This window comes from Molossus molossus, unplaced genomic scaffold (genome assembly GCF_014108415.1).
Source record: "Molossus molossus isolate mMolMol1 unplaced genomic scaffold, mMolMol1.p scaffold_m16_p_23, whole genome shotgun sequence".
NCBI classification, from domain to species: Eukaryota; Metazoa; Chordata; class Mammalia; order Chiroptera; family Molossidae; genus Molossus; species Molossus molossus.
In genome coordinates, this window is record NW_023425359.1 from 23,244,521 (window position 1) to 23,261,463 (window position 16,943).

Below are 16,943 nucleotides of genomic sequence, written 5' to 3' on the forward strand. Positions count from 1 at the left end.
TAGTTACATTAAGAAGGTAGGGGAGCCCTGACCGGTTTGGCTCAGCGGTTGGAGCATTGGCCTGCGGACCAGAGAGTCCCAGGTTTGGTTCCTGCTAGGGACATGTACCAAAAAGAAAGAAGAAGGAAGGAAGGAAGGAAGGAAGGAAGGAAGGAAGGAAGGAAGGAAGGAAGGGAGGGAGGGAGGGAGGGAGGGAGGGAGGGAGGGAGGGAGGGAGGAAGGGAGAGAGAGAGAGAGAGAGAGAGAGAAAGAACGAACACAGGGCATAGACAACACTGTGGTGATTGTGAGGTGGGTAAAGGTGGAAGAGGTATTGCCTATACTACAGGGGGGTATAAATGGTAATGTAAAAAATTAAAGAAAGAGAAAAGAAAATCATTATTCATATGGCAGTGTGGTTTATAGATTTTAAAAATTCTTTTCAAAGTTAAGTTTGACTGTATTTTTACAACTGGTCTATGAATTATGGAGATGTATACTGAAATACATGATGTCTGACATTTCCCAAGTGAGGGACATTGGTAGGTTGTCCATGAAACAAGAGAGGCCAAGGGTTGATAGCTGTTGAAGCGTGATAATGAGGCCATGTGGGTTCATTATACTATTCTTTCCACATCTATTCATGTTGGAAATTTTCTGTATTCAAATTTTAAAAGTAGAATGATCAGTGCTGCACAGAAAGAACACCTTTCTCTCCAAGACTGCAAACATTCTGAATTCTTTTCAAAACGCTCACCCTCCCACTCTATCACTCTCTGCAGACGGTCATGCCTCTTACTGTCACATGAACTATTCATCAACTTCCTGTTGAAATGCCTGCAAGTTGACTGCATTTAAAGACGTGTATTTTCTTCATTTGCTAACATCTAAGCAAAGGGTTCCCCAGGGATCTCGTTCCTGTATTTCAACTTCTTTTCTAAAGGATCGATCTTGATAAAGACTGCTCATATCTCTCTGATCTTCAAAACAATTGTCTTTCTTCCTCTTCCCCTTTCCCATCCAGCTATCTCCATATTTCTCACCTCTTCTTCACAATGAAACTTATTTTAAATAATGTATTTTTTTTCATTGATTCGAGAGAGAGAGGAAGGGAGAAGGAGAGATAGAAACATCAATGAGAGAGAACATCGACTGGCTGTCTCCTACATGTCCCCCGCTGGGGATCGGGCCCACAACCTGGGCATGTGCCCTGACCAAGAATCGAGCCAATGACCTCTTGGTGCATGGGTCGACGCTCAACCACTGAGCCACACTGGCCGAGCCCAGTGAAACTTATTTTTAAAAAATCTACTGTGGCCAAAACTGACCATTGTCTCTCGACAGACATTCTTCTCATCTTCTTTAATATTGGATCTGGGCCACCAAAAATAAAACACCTCCTTGCCAATGGGACATAATAAAAATGGTGTGTGCAACGATTTGGTAGTATCTTTTGATTGAAGAGACAACCCTTTATTCTCTAGTATCTCTGTCCTCCTGCCTGATAGAATGTGAACAAAATAATCGGTGTTCCAACATCCATCTTGGGTCACGATATGGCTTTGGCAATGGAAACAATGGATACAGCTGCAGTAAGATAAGACCTTATGGGTCCCTGATATATTTAAGCCTCGTACGTCCAAATCGTTGTCTTAACATCATTCCTCCTGCTACACAACTCTGGCTTGCACACATTTAACTGACCTCACCGGGGTCATCAATGACCTATCACTATGCTTTCAACACTATTTGGCACTACGAAACATTGTTTCCTATCTCTATAAACCAACACTTTCCAACATTTTTTTCACATCACAGAACACATAGGAAATTATATTTGTACTCACTTTGGGGTAACAGACAAAACTGCTTATGGGTGGAAGTTACCATCCTGAAGGGTGCCTCTGACCCCCTCAGGACCTGCCTGGACTTAGGAAGGTATAAAGGTTCAGTATCATGATAAAACATGTAGCCAAGTGGTAGCATACCACTGAACTATGGAACATCTTTTGGGTCATTAAATTCTAGACAGTCAGTCTCTTGTTTTTTAAAGATGCTTCTTTCCTTAACCTTTGGGACATACAAATACTTTTCTAGAGTTCTCCTGTAGTCTTTCTTTAGGGTTTATTTCATCTACTCGTATGGATTTAATTAAAATCGATATGCTGATGTCCCTCAGGTTATGTGAGCATCTCATTTCTTTTTTCTTGAGCCCCAGACAGCAAAAACCCAGCTTCTTACACAACATCCCCCTTGGGATTCTGCCAGGCACTTCCATTAATTTATTATCTTCACTCCAACATATTTGTCTCCTTCCTCTCAGTACAGTGTCACTTAGATGTTCAGACTAGAGCCCTCGAGAGTCATCGTTGATTCTCCCCTTTCTCTTGCCTTTAGATCTCATGTCTAATAAGTAAAAAACAATCTGTTCCTTCTCCTGGAACACACCCGACCTACTCAGGACAAGTCAGGTGATGGCGCGCAGTTCAGTCGGTCATCGTGCATCGTGTACTTAGAACGTCTCTCGTCTGTGAAGCACCAAGATCCTGACGGGAACGCAGAAAGCTCATGGGGTTCATTGGAAATGTGAAGAGATGTTGAGTGAAAGTCATGCGAACACCCAAGAGGCTGGGTGACCCACAGGAAGTCACTGAGGCGTGAGACCCTGATTCCTCACCTGTACGCACTCCACCTGTTCACACATTCAGTGTGCAGTGACTAGCTTTGCGTGTGTCAGGAAAAGTGTAATGTGTTGGGGATACAAAGACGAAAAGATGAGTGAGACATTCCCTATTCCCCCAGGAAGGAAAGCAAACAATACAAAATAATAACTGATTTCCAGCAGACATCTTCGATGGAGATGATCCTGACCCCAGGGGTGCACATCTGTTTTTGTTTGTTTGTGTTGACATGGGCAAAAAACAAAGACCTCATGGTACTTAAAAATATACAGTGGAACTATGCTATTAACTGAATGCAGTTCTGGGCTGAGCATACTATGACTCCATCCCTCTTGTCCTACTCAACAAACCTGTAAGATAGGCATTGTGATCTCCATTTCACAACGGATAAAAACGGCTTGGGGAGCTCAAATAACTCATTAACTCTATTGGCTGACTCCAGAATATAAGTTCCGTCAGTGCAGAGGTCTTGTCTGAATAGGTCAGTGTTCTCTCCCCAGAGTCTGGGACGGTGCCTGGCACTCAGAGAACGCCCAATGACACCTGTTGAACAATGGATGAATTCCCGTGAGTTAGAAATACAGGGAGAACCTGGAGCCCATGTTGTGTTGGGTTCCAGAACCTGCTTTCGTCATCTTTATGGGATTAGACATGCGCAGGGCCTGGCTCTGGAATGAATCGATGCGTCTCGGGATGGATGGATAGAATGAACAGAAAGAGGAAGGAAGGAGAGAGAGAGAGTAACACGGTGGACAGGATTCTTTCTTTCTGTGCGAGTTAGTGTGAGGATGAAACTGACACATTTCTATTAAAAACGCTATAGAGAATAACCAAGTGCCAGGTACCTGAGAGAAGTTTTATTAGCAAAACCATAACATGTTCCCTGATGATTCCCCCATGCGGGGAGTCCATGCAGTTTTGTGCCTGTTAGAGGCCAGCTGCTCCGAGGACCTGCTGGGGTTATTATGATTCTCCTGAAATAAGGCTGGACCTGGACGAACAACCAGTGACTGGAACTTTTCAGAACAAAAGGCAGCTGGATAATCACAGAAGTGCGTATAAATACAGGACTGCAGTTCCGTGAGAAATACTACCATACTTAGTAAATTGGCAAGGAGCTAGCATTATTTTTCATGATAACCATTGTTTTTAATTTGCTTCTTAATGCTAGCATTATTTTTCATGATAACCATTGTTTTTAATTTGCTTCTTAATGTAAGACCTTGTTTGATCATATTAAAACTATGGGTCATGGATGAGTCTGTACTACATTTAAGTAAGTACAATATAAGGGTTCATTTTAATTAAATAAGAACTCCTGACTCCAGCACATTTCAACTGTATGTCCTTGGGCAGTCTTTAACCTCGGAGTTTCAAATTCTTGAAGGGTCAAATTCTTGAATAAGGGTCAAAGGGAGTAATGAGAGAGGACCTGACCTAGGTCCTGGCAAAGAGTCGGAACTCAGTTAAATAAGTTTCCTTTTCTTCGTCAAAGAAACACAGCTAACCTCTTCTAAACTCATCTAATTCAACTATTAAAATCTCTCCCTATGCACAATGTTTCATGTTGAGACTTTCATAATAAAGATGAGTTGGGGAAAATACAAGATGCATCCAGTTCTACCCAGCACCTGCACCATACTGACACGATCGTACCTTCTGGTGCTCCTGGGTTACATATGTAACAAAGCAAAACCCTTAGCACTTGGTTTTCTTCTAAGTGGACTAAGTTTCCTTTTAAAATAAAATTCATGCAGTAATAAGTAACATCTTTTTAAATGTCTTTGCATTCTTCATCTAAGCTATGCCCAGTGGTCTCTATTGCCATCACAGATCAAGGAAGAAGCCTAACCCTTACTGAGACAAGTCTGCAGTGTGTGAGATGAAGCACTATTTCAGCTTTAAATGAAACTTCTGAAGGTGTTTTGTTTCTGGACACGAAGAACCTAAACAGATTTTGTAGGAACATTTGGTCTGTCTGTGGCTGGTACATTTAGTTACTTGCCAAAGCCTCAAATTCATTTTATTCCAGGCCCTAGAATAAGATGCAATATGTGTGTGTGTGTGTGTATGTGTGTGTGTGTGTGTGTGTGGTAAGACAGACACTGGAGCCAGACAGAACTGCACATCAATCTCAGCCATGCTATTAACAAGCTAATTCATACGTTATTTGACTTAGTTTCCTTAGGTCTCAAATGGAAGAGTTTCTGTGGAAATTAAGATAGCGACCGTTCAGGTAGAACACTCATCACAGGGCCTAGAGAACTAAGCCAATACTTTAAAAAACATTGAGCCCTTTCATGATCATCATCATCATTTTCTGTAAGAGATTAGATATTGGGTCCCTCGTCCCCTCCAATGGACCTCTGAACCAAAAATGTGATTCTCGACTTACTAAATGAGAACCAGCTCTACAACGACTAAGGGCCAGAAATCACAAGTCCAATCACACAAGAGTTCGAGAGCGCATACCATATCCCACTGTAGACAGACCCAAGTGTTTCATTCTATTTTTCACAAGTTCAGCAAGCTCTTGTCTCTCTGACCTCCTGTAGAGGGTCAGTCGCTGCTGGGTTATTTTCTCAGCTGTTTTACCAGAGTGTTTGGGACCTTTTCTGCTCAGCCTTCGGGCCCATTGCATGCTCTTTCTCCGCAGCAGGGGGTGGTCCGACTGGTCACTGGACGTGGAGTTGCGGTGGTTGCCTCGGGCGTGGCCTTGGTCCCTGCAGTCTTTGGTGTCTTCCCATTCTTCCACACTGATTGATATTTGAGACTTGAAAGGAGAAGCACATTGATAGTTAGATACGTTAGGAATAATTTTAGCCTGGGGCTCTCTTAATATGTTGGCTAATATCTTGGTATAATTATGTATCTCGTGAGAGTTTAAAAAAATATGTTTTTATTGATCTTGTTTCTTAGAGAGAGGAAGGGAGAGAGAGAAACATCAATGGGCTGCCTCCTGCACGCCCCCTACTGGGGATCAAGCCGGCAACAAGGTATGTGTCCTGACCCAGGAATTAAACCGAGACCTCTCAGTCCATGGGATGATGCTCAATCCACTGAGCCACACTGGCTGGGCAAGAGTTTACCCAGAAACAGCAAAATCATAGTCATTGCTATTAATTTTCCATCCTTAAAAATACTATTAGAAAAGGTGTTGTCTTGATAAAAATATCTTGGCATCCTCCATAAAAGTTTTTATGAAAGGATTTAATGTTTACGTATCAGAGTTATTTTGTCAATGACTATTAACATAAAGTTGTTTGAACCTGAGAACAAAAAACACTATTTTATAACTTTACTCCAATAAAGTCCATGGATTTTTCTAAATCTACTACACGTATGTCACATAAAATTTACGTAAAGATTAAGAAAACTTTTATTTTTGGAATTAAGAACATTTAAGGGTTTTTAAAGTTACTGCTCTTTCTAAAGAGGGTATTGGAATGAACTTTGTAAAATGTGATTTTTTTCCCATTCCCTCATAAGACCCAGAAGAAAACAAAATGCACTTTCTAATTCATGCATTAATTATTCACCACATCAAATGTTGTCTGATTAAAATATTAAAACCTTTTTCAGGAACTGTTCAAAGTATTCAAAGTGAAAATACGCTGTAAATATAAATATTTCACTAGTGTTTTCTGGAATCCCAAAAAAGACTTAAACCAGGCTCTCCTCCCCAGGAGGGAAAAACAGTGAACAATAGTCTATTTTAGTGGGCTCTTTCTCCAGGAAAATCTGATTTTTAAGAAGCTCTCCTTGGATTACAGGCCCTTACCACATGAGAACTCCCTGCTGTGCAATCATTGCTTTTCACACCAGGAGGTCGGCGTGAGGTGCAGCGCCCCCTGGAGGCTTCTCTCCAGGCAGCACCTGGGAAGGCAGCGTCCCGGCTGGGTCGCACCTGCAGGGCAGACAGACTGCCCTTCCCTGGATGCCCTGCCTTTCGGAAGCACAGAATTCAAATCTCCAGTTTCAGCAAGCGCCTGAGCAGAGCCTTTAGATGTGGTAGGCATCACGATGGCTGTCAATGCCTCCCGTACGGCACCTGGGGGCCGGCCAGGGGAGCATGTCACGCTAAACCCATGCAAAGCGTCTACACGTTTCTCCCTTTCCGGTTCAAAACAGCACGGTATCCGCGTGGCATCAAAAACGAGCTAGGTCACCTTCGTATCTTCACGGCAAGAGAACATTCCATTCAGATTTTTTTAGAAGCCTTGGTTTAGTGATCAGGGGGTTAAGTCGGAAGTCCTGAAGGTGTTCATGCCACCGTTTAGCAATTGTGGATGTCATTGTCAGTCTCAACTCTCTCCGGTCTCAGCTACTGAGGACTACACTGGAGTCCTCTCCTGTGGGAGTGTCAGCCTCACAAAGCATGTCAGAGATTCTTACACACACACGCACACGCACACTCCTCCTTCACAGCCTGTGAGCACCACGGCCCTAACGCATGTGCCCGAGTGAATAAGTGAGCCCGCGGGAAGAACTCAAAGGCACGTGTAATGTCTTCACTGGCGAACAGAGGCGATGCTATAGGACTTGGTGGATCTGAATGTCCACGTTCCTCTGTACAGAATACGCACAGAACAGCACTACTGATCCCAGGACACTGTCGCGTAAAGATCACCACTCCCTCACGAAGCCTCGGTGACGTAGGACGCCCTTCTCATGTCTGTCTGGGTCCGAGTAGGCGGACTTCAGTAGCTGTGCAACCAGGGGCTGTGACCAAGGCGTCACGTCCCTCCTGTGGCCGTGCTGGGAACGGCTTCCTGCTCTGCCACGTGACGTGGACAGAAAGCCACGACTGTGTGTTTGAATGGACTCAAATCGACCGGTTTCATTTAAACAGCGTCTTGCTAATAAGCATGCTGGTCAGACTCTTATTTAGAGAAAGATAATAATGCACGTAAGAGATGCCTTCCCGGGCTTGGAGAGGAACAAGGAAAGAATCAATAGAGCTAGAAAATAGTATATATAAAAATTATAAAACAAAGTAAAAACATAAAGAGTCAAGAGTAAACATTTCTATGAGAGAAAGTGAAAGAAAATTACCGATGAGCTCAGACTGCCAAAGTGTGTGAGTGTGTGTGTGTGTGTGTGTGTGTGTGTATTAGAATGCACTTAGGTTGGTGAGTATATCTATGTTTGGCTAAGATCACAAGGCATTCATTCAAATCACAGGGATACTCGCTCTGTTTTGTTTATACATGCAGGTGTACTGACATGATTGTTTTTCTGAGGCAGCACCATACACTCAAAAATGATACACCGGTGAAAAACCACGAAATGAGACCTATTCTTCTATCTACTCGGCACATAACGATTTGCCACTTTCTCTGAAAATTCACTTAAGCCCCCCCCACCACCGCCTTTCTAACTGGCAAAGTGAGAATAAGATGCTCCCGACTTAATCCTCACTCTGCTATGAGCTGAGAAAGCCCCAGTTTGCACACGGCCGATAGAGAGGGGCCAACGTGGAAACTCACCCATCGGGGTCCAAGGCCAGTCCTCATTGAGTCAGGCAACATAACTGAATAAACGGTTTGTACCAGAAACTGGGACAGAAGGAGTATCAACAACAAGCGGCTAGAATATACAGTATCCTCCTTATCCACGGGAGATACCCTCCTTATCCCCCAGGGGGTGCCTGGACCCGTGGACGGTACCGAACCCTACACATACTGGTTTTCCCTATGAATACATACCTGTGATCCAGTTTAACTTCTAAATTGGGCACAGTAGGGGAGTCACAGCAATAGCTCATAATAAAGTAGAACAGCCACAGCAAGATGGGACGGTGGCCTCTTCATGGTCACGTGGACTGTGGACATGCTGGGCACATCCCGGCAAGGCCCGGGATTTCGTCATGCTACTCAGCATGGCGCACAGTTTAAAACCTGTGGATTGTTGACTTCTGAACTTCTTCATTTAACTCTTGTGGAGCGTGACTGACCACAGGTAACTGAAACCACTAAAAACAAAACCACAGATTTGGGGGGGCTACTATATCTTAAAATCTAGCAACAAAAAATTGACTTGATGCATATTAGGCATCAAAAATCCATTATTGATGTCTCATCGTGTGAATAAAGTGAGGAAAATGATTACTAATTTGTCTGTGAAGGGAAAGGTATTTGGAAAATCGAATTCACTAAGAGGCAATTAATCCAGGCAGAGGCATGAAATGGTCACACTGGCTGTCGGATGGCACTGAAGGCATGCCACGCACTGAAGGGCATCAGTCTGTAAAGACACCGAACAGTGAGTCATACGCTGATTTGGGACATTGACAGAACTTGAAGACAAACAGGTGAAGTTAATTTGTAATCCAACTAGGGAAATGGAAATACACGGACCTGAAACTCGAGCATGGATAACACTTTAGAGTGATGGCTTTGAGAACTTCGCTCAGGTGCAGAAGGTTACTTAAGATTAATTTGCTTCCCAACGATCCCCCAGAAATGAAAATGCCTCAGTCTACAAAAGACACTCAGAGCCCCTAAACCACAAACTCCAGAGTAGTCCCTGAGCCAACAACATTTTGAGAAATTCTGGCATAGTTTACGAACCAAATAGTTGATAAGTTGCTGGGTTTTTGTGTATGTGTTTTTTTTGCATCTGAAAACACCCACGGTATGCTCAGGCAGCATTCTTTGGTTTCTATGACACTGGCCAGAAATCGATGCCCAAGACGGGCAAGGGCCGCACTCAGTCAGGTTAGACATGAACCCTGGAATACTTGGATGGTTCCAAACCTCGGACATAGCGAGCTTCTGAGACTCGGTCCTGTAGATCCCTATGGGAACGTCTCCAGTGGCCGAGCACAGCTTCTGGTACAGCCGGGCGTACGTTCGGATCCATAAATCGTCCTCCGTGATTTTCATCTAGAACACACAGGACTTCTTTACAGATGGACTTCTTAGGAAATGAAAGCCCAGTGGTTATGTTTCACATCCTAAAGGTAGAGTCTGTTGCTACTTTGAAGTCTCAACATGCCACGTCATCGGTGCTTGTCTATGAATTAAACGTATCGAAAGCACCTCATCCCAGCCTTCTCCCTGGGGTCCACCCCGACCTGAGACACCAGCTACTCAACTTGTGGCTATAGATGACATTGGATCAGTGAGCTGTCAGGAGACAGTGGGCAGTGTCCATCGACTGGGAGTTGTTGGAACACCCATGGAGACTTGTGAACATGTCATAACCAGAGCTGCTACAGGAGTTTAGCAGCGTCTGCTGATGCTAAAATCTCAAAGTAGAAAGGATGCACCAGCACAAGCGTCTGCTGATGCTAAAATCTCAAAGTAGAAAGAACAGTCCACCCTACGTGCTGAAAACACCCAGCTGAGAAGCACGTTAGCCCTGTGAGCACGGGGCTCACGGACAGGAGCCACAGTTCCCGTCCCTCTGCGTTAATCCTAAATTCGAATGTGGGCAAGTCACTTCAAGGCACTGAGACGTCTGCCCTTTTACAAACAATTACAAATCAATCGAACGGCACGATGCCTGTTCATCCATAGTCAGGGGTCCTGCGTGAGAAACAGTCTGTCTCAAGCGACCAGAACACCTGTTCTGAGCTCTGCGCAGAGTGGCCATTCACTGTGGGTGTCCATGTAAAAGAATGTCTGCCCTCACGCTTTTTCTAAGGAAGGGAAAAGGACGATGCTATCCTTCGAGCACATAGGAGGGGGGTAAATGACGTAGAAGAGTAAGTCTAAGTGTGTTATAGATGGATTTCAGAACATGCATCAGAACCGTCTTGTATTCCAAAGATGGTTCACTTACGGAACAAAGGAAGCCCGATCCCGGCATGGTGTCCAATCCCAGCAGAAGTCTGGTGATAGAAATCATATAATCCTTCACGAATGACTGCAATACAAACAGAATGATGAGAGGTGTAGAACCGCCATGAGTGTGAACAGCATATTACTACGAAAAGGTTGTTTGTGTGACATATCATTAAGCCTCCATAAACCAGGAAATGAAAATCCATCCTCTGTTGTCCTGAAGACATCTCAATGTTCAGTGAAGCTGTCCACAGGCGATACGGAAATAATTATTCTCTAGAACACCTTGCTATACTTAAATTTTGTACATGCTGTTAGACATGATAAAAACATTTTTAGATTTTAATCACAAAAATAAGTTTATTTAAAATAGAGAGTATTGTAAATATTTGAAAGATCTAAAATTTGCAATAAAATATTACCAGTTGTGTGTGTGTGTGTGTGTGTGTGTGTGTCTTCGGATTAAGCTCTATGCTAATAAATTTCTCATATTGCAGCAACTCTAAATATTAATGAATTGAATAGTTTAGTATCAAATATCAGACTCTTTATGTGCTAACAAGTAAGGTACATTTTAATATGTTGCTAGAACAATACTCAGTAGTTAGAGCATTAATGATGCATTCAATTTCTTCAATTTATTCTTTGCTGTGGGTGACAAGAAAAACTTCCAAGCAATACAAGCCCATTTCGCCATGACATGCAACAAATATTTAACAAATGGTATGAAATGACTGCCCTCAATTTGATCTTCGTGTGCTAGAATGGGAAACATTTAAATCATCCTCTAGTTATTTTCCATGCCAAAGATTTTTAAAAAGTTATAATGCCTTTGAAATAAACCTACCAGACCACTTTCTTGATAACTCCTTCAGTTCAGAAAACTAAGCCCTCCCATCCGCGGGAGAACCGTGAGAAAACACGGCCACCCCTTTATTCGTGCCGAAGAAATGGCATTTTGTTTTCCAGGTGTATCAGTCTCCTGGTGGTCGGGACATGAACGTGTTGGGAGGGAGCCACCAGGACACGTTGTGACATGTCCTCTTAGAGAGCATCATTTAACTTCATTTGTAACTCAGTCGTGTGTTCAAGGAGAGGAATTGGCCACAAATTCTCAGCCACTTCGGACTGTTAGTTTCCAAAATTAAATACAGAAAGAACTCACGGAAGGGAAAGTAAACTGAAGATTTGGCAAATGACTATGATAGATTATTTGAGAGTCAGATGAGGTGATGCAGCTACAGGGTGGGGTGGGGGGTGGAGGACTGTGTTCATCACCAACAGGTTCCTGTCCAGAGCTCATTTGTTCAGGGACGTCAGCAGGTGTAGGCAGGAGGTAGAGTGAGCCAAAGAGAAGAGGGCAGCCCTACCTAACGTCATAAAGTCTGTGGACTGAATGTCAAGTAATTCCTAGAAAAATCTTCTTTCAGTTTTGCCTTAGTATCTATTTAATTTTATTTTACAGAATAATTTTTAATATGTTTTTTATTGACTTTTTAGAGAGAGAGGCACGGAGAGAGAGAGAGAGAAACATCGATCAGCCACCTCCTACATGCCCCCCCACTGGGGATCGAGCCCACAACCTGGGCATGTACCCTGACCAGGAATCTAACTGGGACCTCTCAGTCCATGGTCGACACTCAATTCACTGAACCACACCAGCCGGGCTACAAAATAATTTTTAATGATGGTTTTGCAGCTCCACAAATATGAGAATTAATAAAACTTAGTAAAAATGTAACAGTATGCCCGGCCAGTGTGACTCAGTGGTTGAGCCTCGACCTATGCACCAAGAGGTCGCAGGTTCAATTCGAAGTCAGAACACATGCCCAGGTTGTGGGCCAGATCCCCAGTGGGGGCATGCAGGAGGCGGCCGATTGATGTTCTCTCTCATCGATGTTTCTATCTCTCTCTCCCTCTCTCTCTAATATCAATAAAGGAAAAGAAATTATTTTTAATAAAAATGTAACTGATCTGTGTCATGTTGGAAGGAGAAAACAGTGTATTTAAAAGCTGTAACAAAGGAAAACAATCTTCTAGTATGTTTAAGAAAAAAAAACAAAGGACCATAAGAAAGTCAAACATTATACAGGTGTAGGGTCCCTAATCGAACACTTAGCCTGAGGGTGCTCTCTCTCCCTGAGCCCTCGTCCCTCGTCTACACATTATGAGTGACAGCCCCGCCTACAGCACACTGTCTTTGGGGAAGCAAATGAAATCATGTCTAGGATAGAATTACATTAATAATAAATCACTACAAAATTGCAGTCATGAAGAATAGTTCCTGAATACATAATATAAACAGTAATCCTTAAGATGAAATCATTAACCAAAATCATGAAATGGAATATAGTCTATTTTAAGAATATAGGTATACTTATTATATAAATTTAAGAAGTATATATATAACTTCTAGTATCTTTTTTTTTTTATCCTCACCCAAGGACACTTTTTCTATTTTTTGTTCAGATAGAGCGGGAGGGAGACGGAGAGAGAGAAACATCGACGTGAAAGGGACACATCGAGTGGCTGCCACCCGCACGACCAACCAGGGCCGGGGACAAACTGCAACCGAGGTACATGCCCTTAGCGGGAACCGAACCCGGGTCTCTCTGGAACGCAGGCCGACGCTCTAACCGCTGAGCCAAACCGGCCAGGGCTCTTGTATCTTTTTTGTAACCATAAATGGGTAATCTTTTCCTGTCTGAAAAAAGTACCTGGAAAGTATCTGTTTGATGTCAGGGGTGATAAACAGGCAGTTACTACTTTAGCCGTTAGACTTTCTCATGAGCTACTGTGGCTAACACATCGGAAAACCACCGCATGACAGGATTCGACTGATATAAACTCTTCTGTTTCGAATCTTCCCCTCTCAGCCCCTCTCAGCAGCCGAAGTGTGTGGGGTAACGTTGGGGAGGGTGCTGGGCCCACAGCACCCACACAGGTGTCTGGAAAGTCAGGGCGAACAGGGGTGTTTACTCTGCTGTGCCCATTCACCCGGCACTCGGCGGGCACAGCAGATGGCCCCTGGCAGGTGGCATTGCTAGAGGGGCCCTCCTGGCATCAGACGCCCAAAGGCCAGTGGCAAAGCTGTGACCATCTTTGGATGACAGTGTCTTCAGTCATGCATTGCAGAAGAGGGTCCATGAGATACGTCAGCCACTAGGACACAGGCAGAGCCACACGTCTGGATGCTGAACCCGAGAGGACAGTCGTCGGATTATTGCGCGTCCTAGGAATGTCCTTTTTCTCTTCCTGGAGAGGGAGGGGGATTGTCTGATTACTTGAATCAGAGGATTTGAGATTGTGCGGCTGCTCTGTGTCTGGGAGAGTTAGGAAAAAAAGATTAAAATGTATTTGTATAAAATAGCATCTCCGTGAACTTCTTAGCGACGATAAAATGACAACGTTAGCTTTGGCCTTTTGGAACAATCAAAACGGTTCTTGTTGTAAAATCTTTTTTATATTTGTCTAAGGTGGGCTGTAATGAGCAGATGTGTAAAATGTCCTTGGTTAGCCCTGGCCGGTTTGGCTCAGTGGTTAGAGCGTCCGCCTGCAGACCAGAGAGACCCGGGTTTGGTTCCCGCTAAGGGCGCGTACCTTGGCTGCAGTTTGTCCAAGGCCCCGGTTGGGGTTGTGCAGGAGGCAGCCACTCGGTGTGTCCCTTTCTCTTCGATGTTTCTCTCTCTCTCCCCCTCTCACCTTCTCTCTCCCTCTCTCCTACTCTATCTGAAGATAAATAGAAAAAAATACGCCTTGGCCGGTTTGGTTCAGCGGTTAGAGCGTCGGCCTGCGGTCCTGAGAGACCCGGGTTCAGTTCCCGCTAAGGGCATGTACCTCGGTTGCAGTTTGTCCCCAGCCCTGGTCGGTTGTGCGGGTGGCAGCCACTCGATGTGTCCCTTTCACATCGATGTTTCTCTCTCTCTCTCTGTTCCTCTCTCTCCCTCCCACTCTACCTGAACAAAAAAATGGAAAAATGTCCTCGGGTGAGGATAAAAAAAATAAAAAATACAAATCCTCAGGTGAGAATTAAAAAATAAACAAATAAAAATAACTAAAATGTCCTCGGTTTATCAGTTTATTGACATCAATTTGATAATTTTTTTTTTATCCTCACTGGAGGACATTTTTGCATTCATCTTCAGATAGAGTGGGGTGGTGGGGGAGAGAAACATCGATGCGAGAGAGACACATCAACTGGTTGCCACCCACACAACCTCAGTGGGGCCGGGGACAAACTGCAACCGAGGTACATGCCCTTAGCAGGAACCAAACCCGGGTCTCTCTAGCCCGCAGGCCAACACTCTAACCGCTGAGCCAAACTGGCCAGGGCTGATAATGTATTTCTTGAAAAGGCTGTTGTGTTCTTTTTTACCTAGTGATTTCTTCTTACTTTTGTTTTAGGTTAGGGGTTGTAAGAATGTAGCACCATGTATTAAAATTTCGCAGGGAACATCGTAGGGCCCTGGTGCTGAAGAGTTGCCTATACATCATTTCACGGGGTATCCGGAAAAACAACGCTTTCCTTACAAAACGTGTCCTTCAGCTGGGTGCCGTTCAGTGCAGGAAACAAGACACCGGGTCACTGACGGAGCCCACTTCAGGGCATCAGCCCCGGAGAAACACTGCGCGTGCTGTGTGTCTGCCGGAGTCGGGGCGAAGCACCTTCCGGGGGCCGGGGGCACGTACCTGGTACAGCAGCGTGTCCAGCATGCTGATACTGAACACTCTGCCCGCGGCGAACGGCAGCCGGAACATGAAGGCCAGGTTGGACCCTCGCTCGCGCTCTTTCTGTTCGGGAATCGGAGAGGGAGATGCCCGTGAGCCCGTCTGTGCTTCAGTTCTGCCTAGTTGACCACTGGACACACGCGGGGAACAGGTTCTCCCTGTCTGCATCACTCATTCATCGTGCTATTCGGAATGTACCTTCATATTCCATAACCAAGTTTGCTTGTTTTTAATTAAAATCCCTAAACGTCAAGAGAGGTTCATCTTTTCACCCATTCATTTACCCTTTTACATTTATTGACCCTTTCGACCTAGTTCTGGAAAGGATTTGAGGTGATATACGAAAAGGAACAAACGCAACAAAGTCATTTAAATACATGTCAAAGACCCTAAAGCCACGGGCTGTATCATAACACCTAGAAGATGTGTGTTAACTATTCTCACACGTGAGGCAGAGTCGGCAGGTGGGAGCCACCTCTGGTGGCTGCTCCCCCCTGTCCCGTGTCTCCTGTGCCCTTCAAGCTTGAGCTGCCCCGGATGGAGCTAAGCTCCTGCCAGTTCGGTTCCGACACCACGAACTCAGAGTTGGCTCAGACCCCCAGGTTGGGGTCCCAGTCCCCCAAGACAGCCCTGTTTCTATTGCTTTCTCCAAGCCAACCACACTTCGGTCCAGCCAGCTGCAGATTTGGGGTTCCCCACTCGCCCCCCAGGTCCAATGGGCTCATGAAGTGCTTTAGTGAATCAGTCATTATCCTTTTATTAGAAAGAATGAAAATCGGCAGCAGGTGAAGAGACAGAGACACCGGGCACGTCTGCAAGGATCCGGGGGGCAGCAGTTTCTGCGAGACCTTCTCCTCCCGTGTCGACAGTTCACCGTGCAGAATCATCTCCAGTGTCCGCGTTTCTGAGCTTTCCTCAAAGTCTCCGTGTGTGGGCGTCGTGAATGAGGTTATCAGCCATGTGGTTCGGCTCCCTCTCCGTCCCTGTCCCCTCCCTGGAGCGGGGGATGGGGTGAGGGGCTTCTCATCCTCTCTAAGGCCCCCTCCGGGGTTGCCTGGCCGGCATCCAATCAATTCTGATAGAAAGGTCTGAATAACAAAAGACACCTGCCCTGGCCGGTTTGGCTCAGCAGTTAGAGCATCAGCCTGTGGACCAGAGAGACCCTGGTTCAGTTCCTGCCAAGGGCACGTTTGTCCTCAGCCCCGTTTGGGGTCCTGTGGGTGGCAGCCAGTCAAAGTGTCTCTCTCACATTGATGTTTCTCTCTCTCTCTCTTCCCCCCTCTATCTGAAGATAAATGCAAAAAATATCCTCGGGGGAGGATAAAAAAATAAAAATAATTAAAATTTTTTTCAATGTATATAAAAGACACCTGTCACTCTGAAAATTCGAAGGGTTTTCTTTCTGAAGCTCTGTGCCAGGGAGTAGGGACAAAGGCAGAGTATATTTTTCTGACAAAACCTTCCTATTCATCTCGCATTTCCTCAGCCCCCTGCTCCATCCGCGCGCGGGGCCCCCAGGATTGCTGAAGTGGAATGATCTTCATCACTGGGGAATGGAGATCATTCAAAAGCAATTTCCAAGGAAGTGATCGTGCAGCCATAAGCATGAATAAAAGGCCGTTTCGTGAAATGCATCAAAACAAGGGAAACGGAGTAAGTCAAGGGGGAAATGAGATGAACATTTCTGTTCTTGCTGCTGCGGTCCTTCCTCTTCTGTCTCCTTAGCACGGGTCACGCTTCCCCGCTGAGCTGATGCCACCCGACC

At 44.9% G+C, this 16,943-nt stretch overlaps 1 protein-coding gene across 4 annotated transcripts in view; it reads right to left on the reverse strand.

Moving 5' to 3' along the window:
• Nucleotides 1-16,943, reverse strand: part of KCNT2 (potassium sodium-activated channel subfamily T member 2) — a 165,919-nt gene that overhangs the window by 9,748 nt on the left and 139,228 nt on the right. For 2 of the 4 annotated variants that reach the window (XM_036277429.1, XM_036277428.1), the window contains 4 exons: nucleotides 15,140-15,241; nucleotides 10,449-10,532; nucleotides 9,419-9,547; nucleotides 5,133-5,433 (listed from right to left, as the gene is read on the reverse strand). In XM_036277429.1, the coding sequence (XP_036133322.1) occupies nucleotides 5,133-5,433; nucleotides 9,419-9,547; nucleotides 10,449-10,532; nucleotides 15,140-15,241 (616 nt within the window). Of the gene's footprint in view, nucleotides 1-5,132; nucleotides 5,434-7,315; nucleotides 7,326-7,426; nucleotides 7,438-9,402; nucleotides 9,548-10,448; nucleotides 10,533-15,139; nucleotides 15,242-16,943 lie in introns of all 4 variants that reach the window. The other 2 variants (XM_036277430.1, XR_004961413.1) reach the window with 2 other exon arrangements.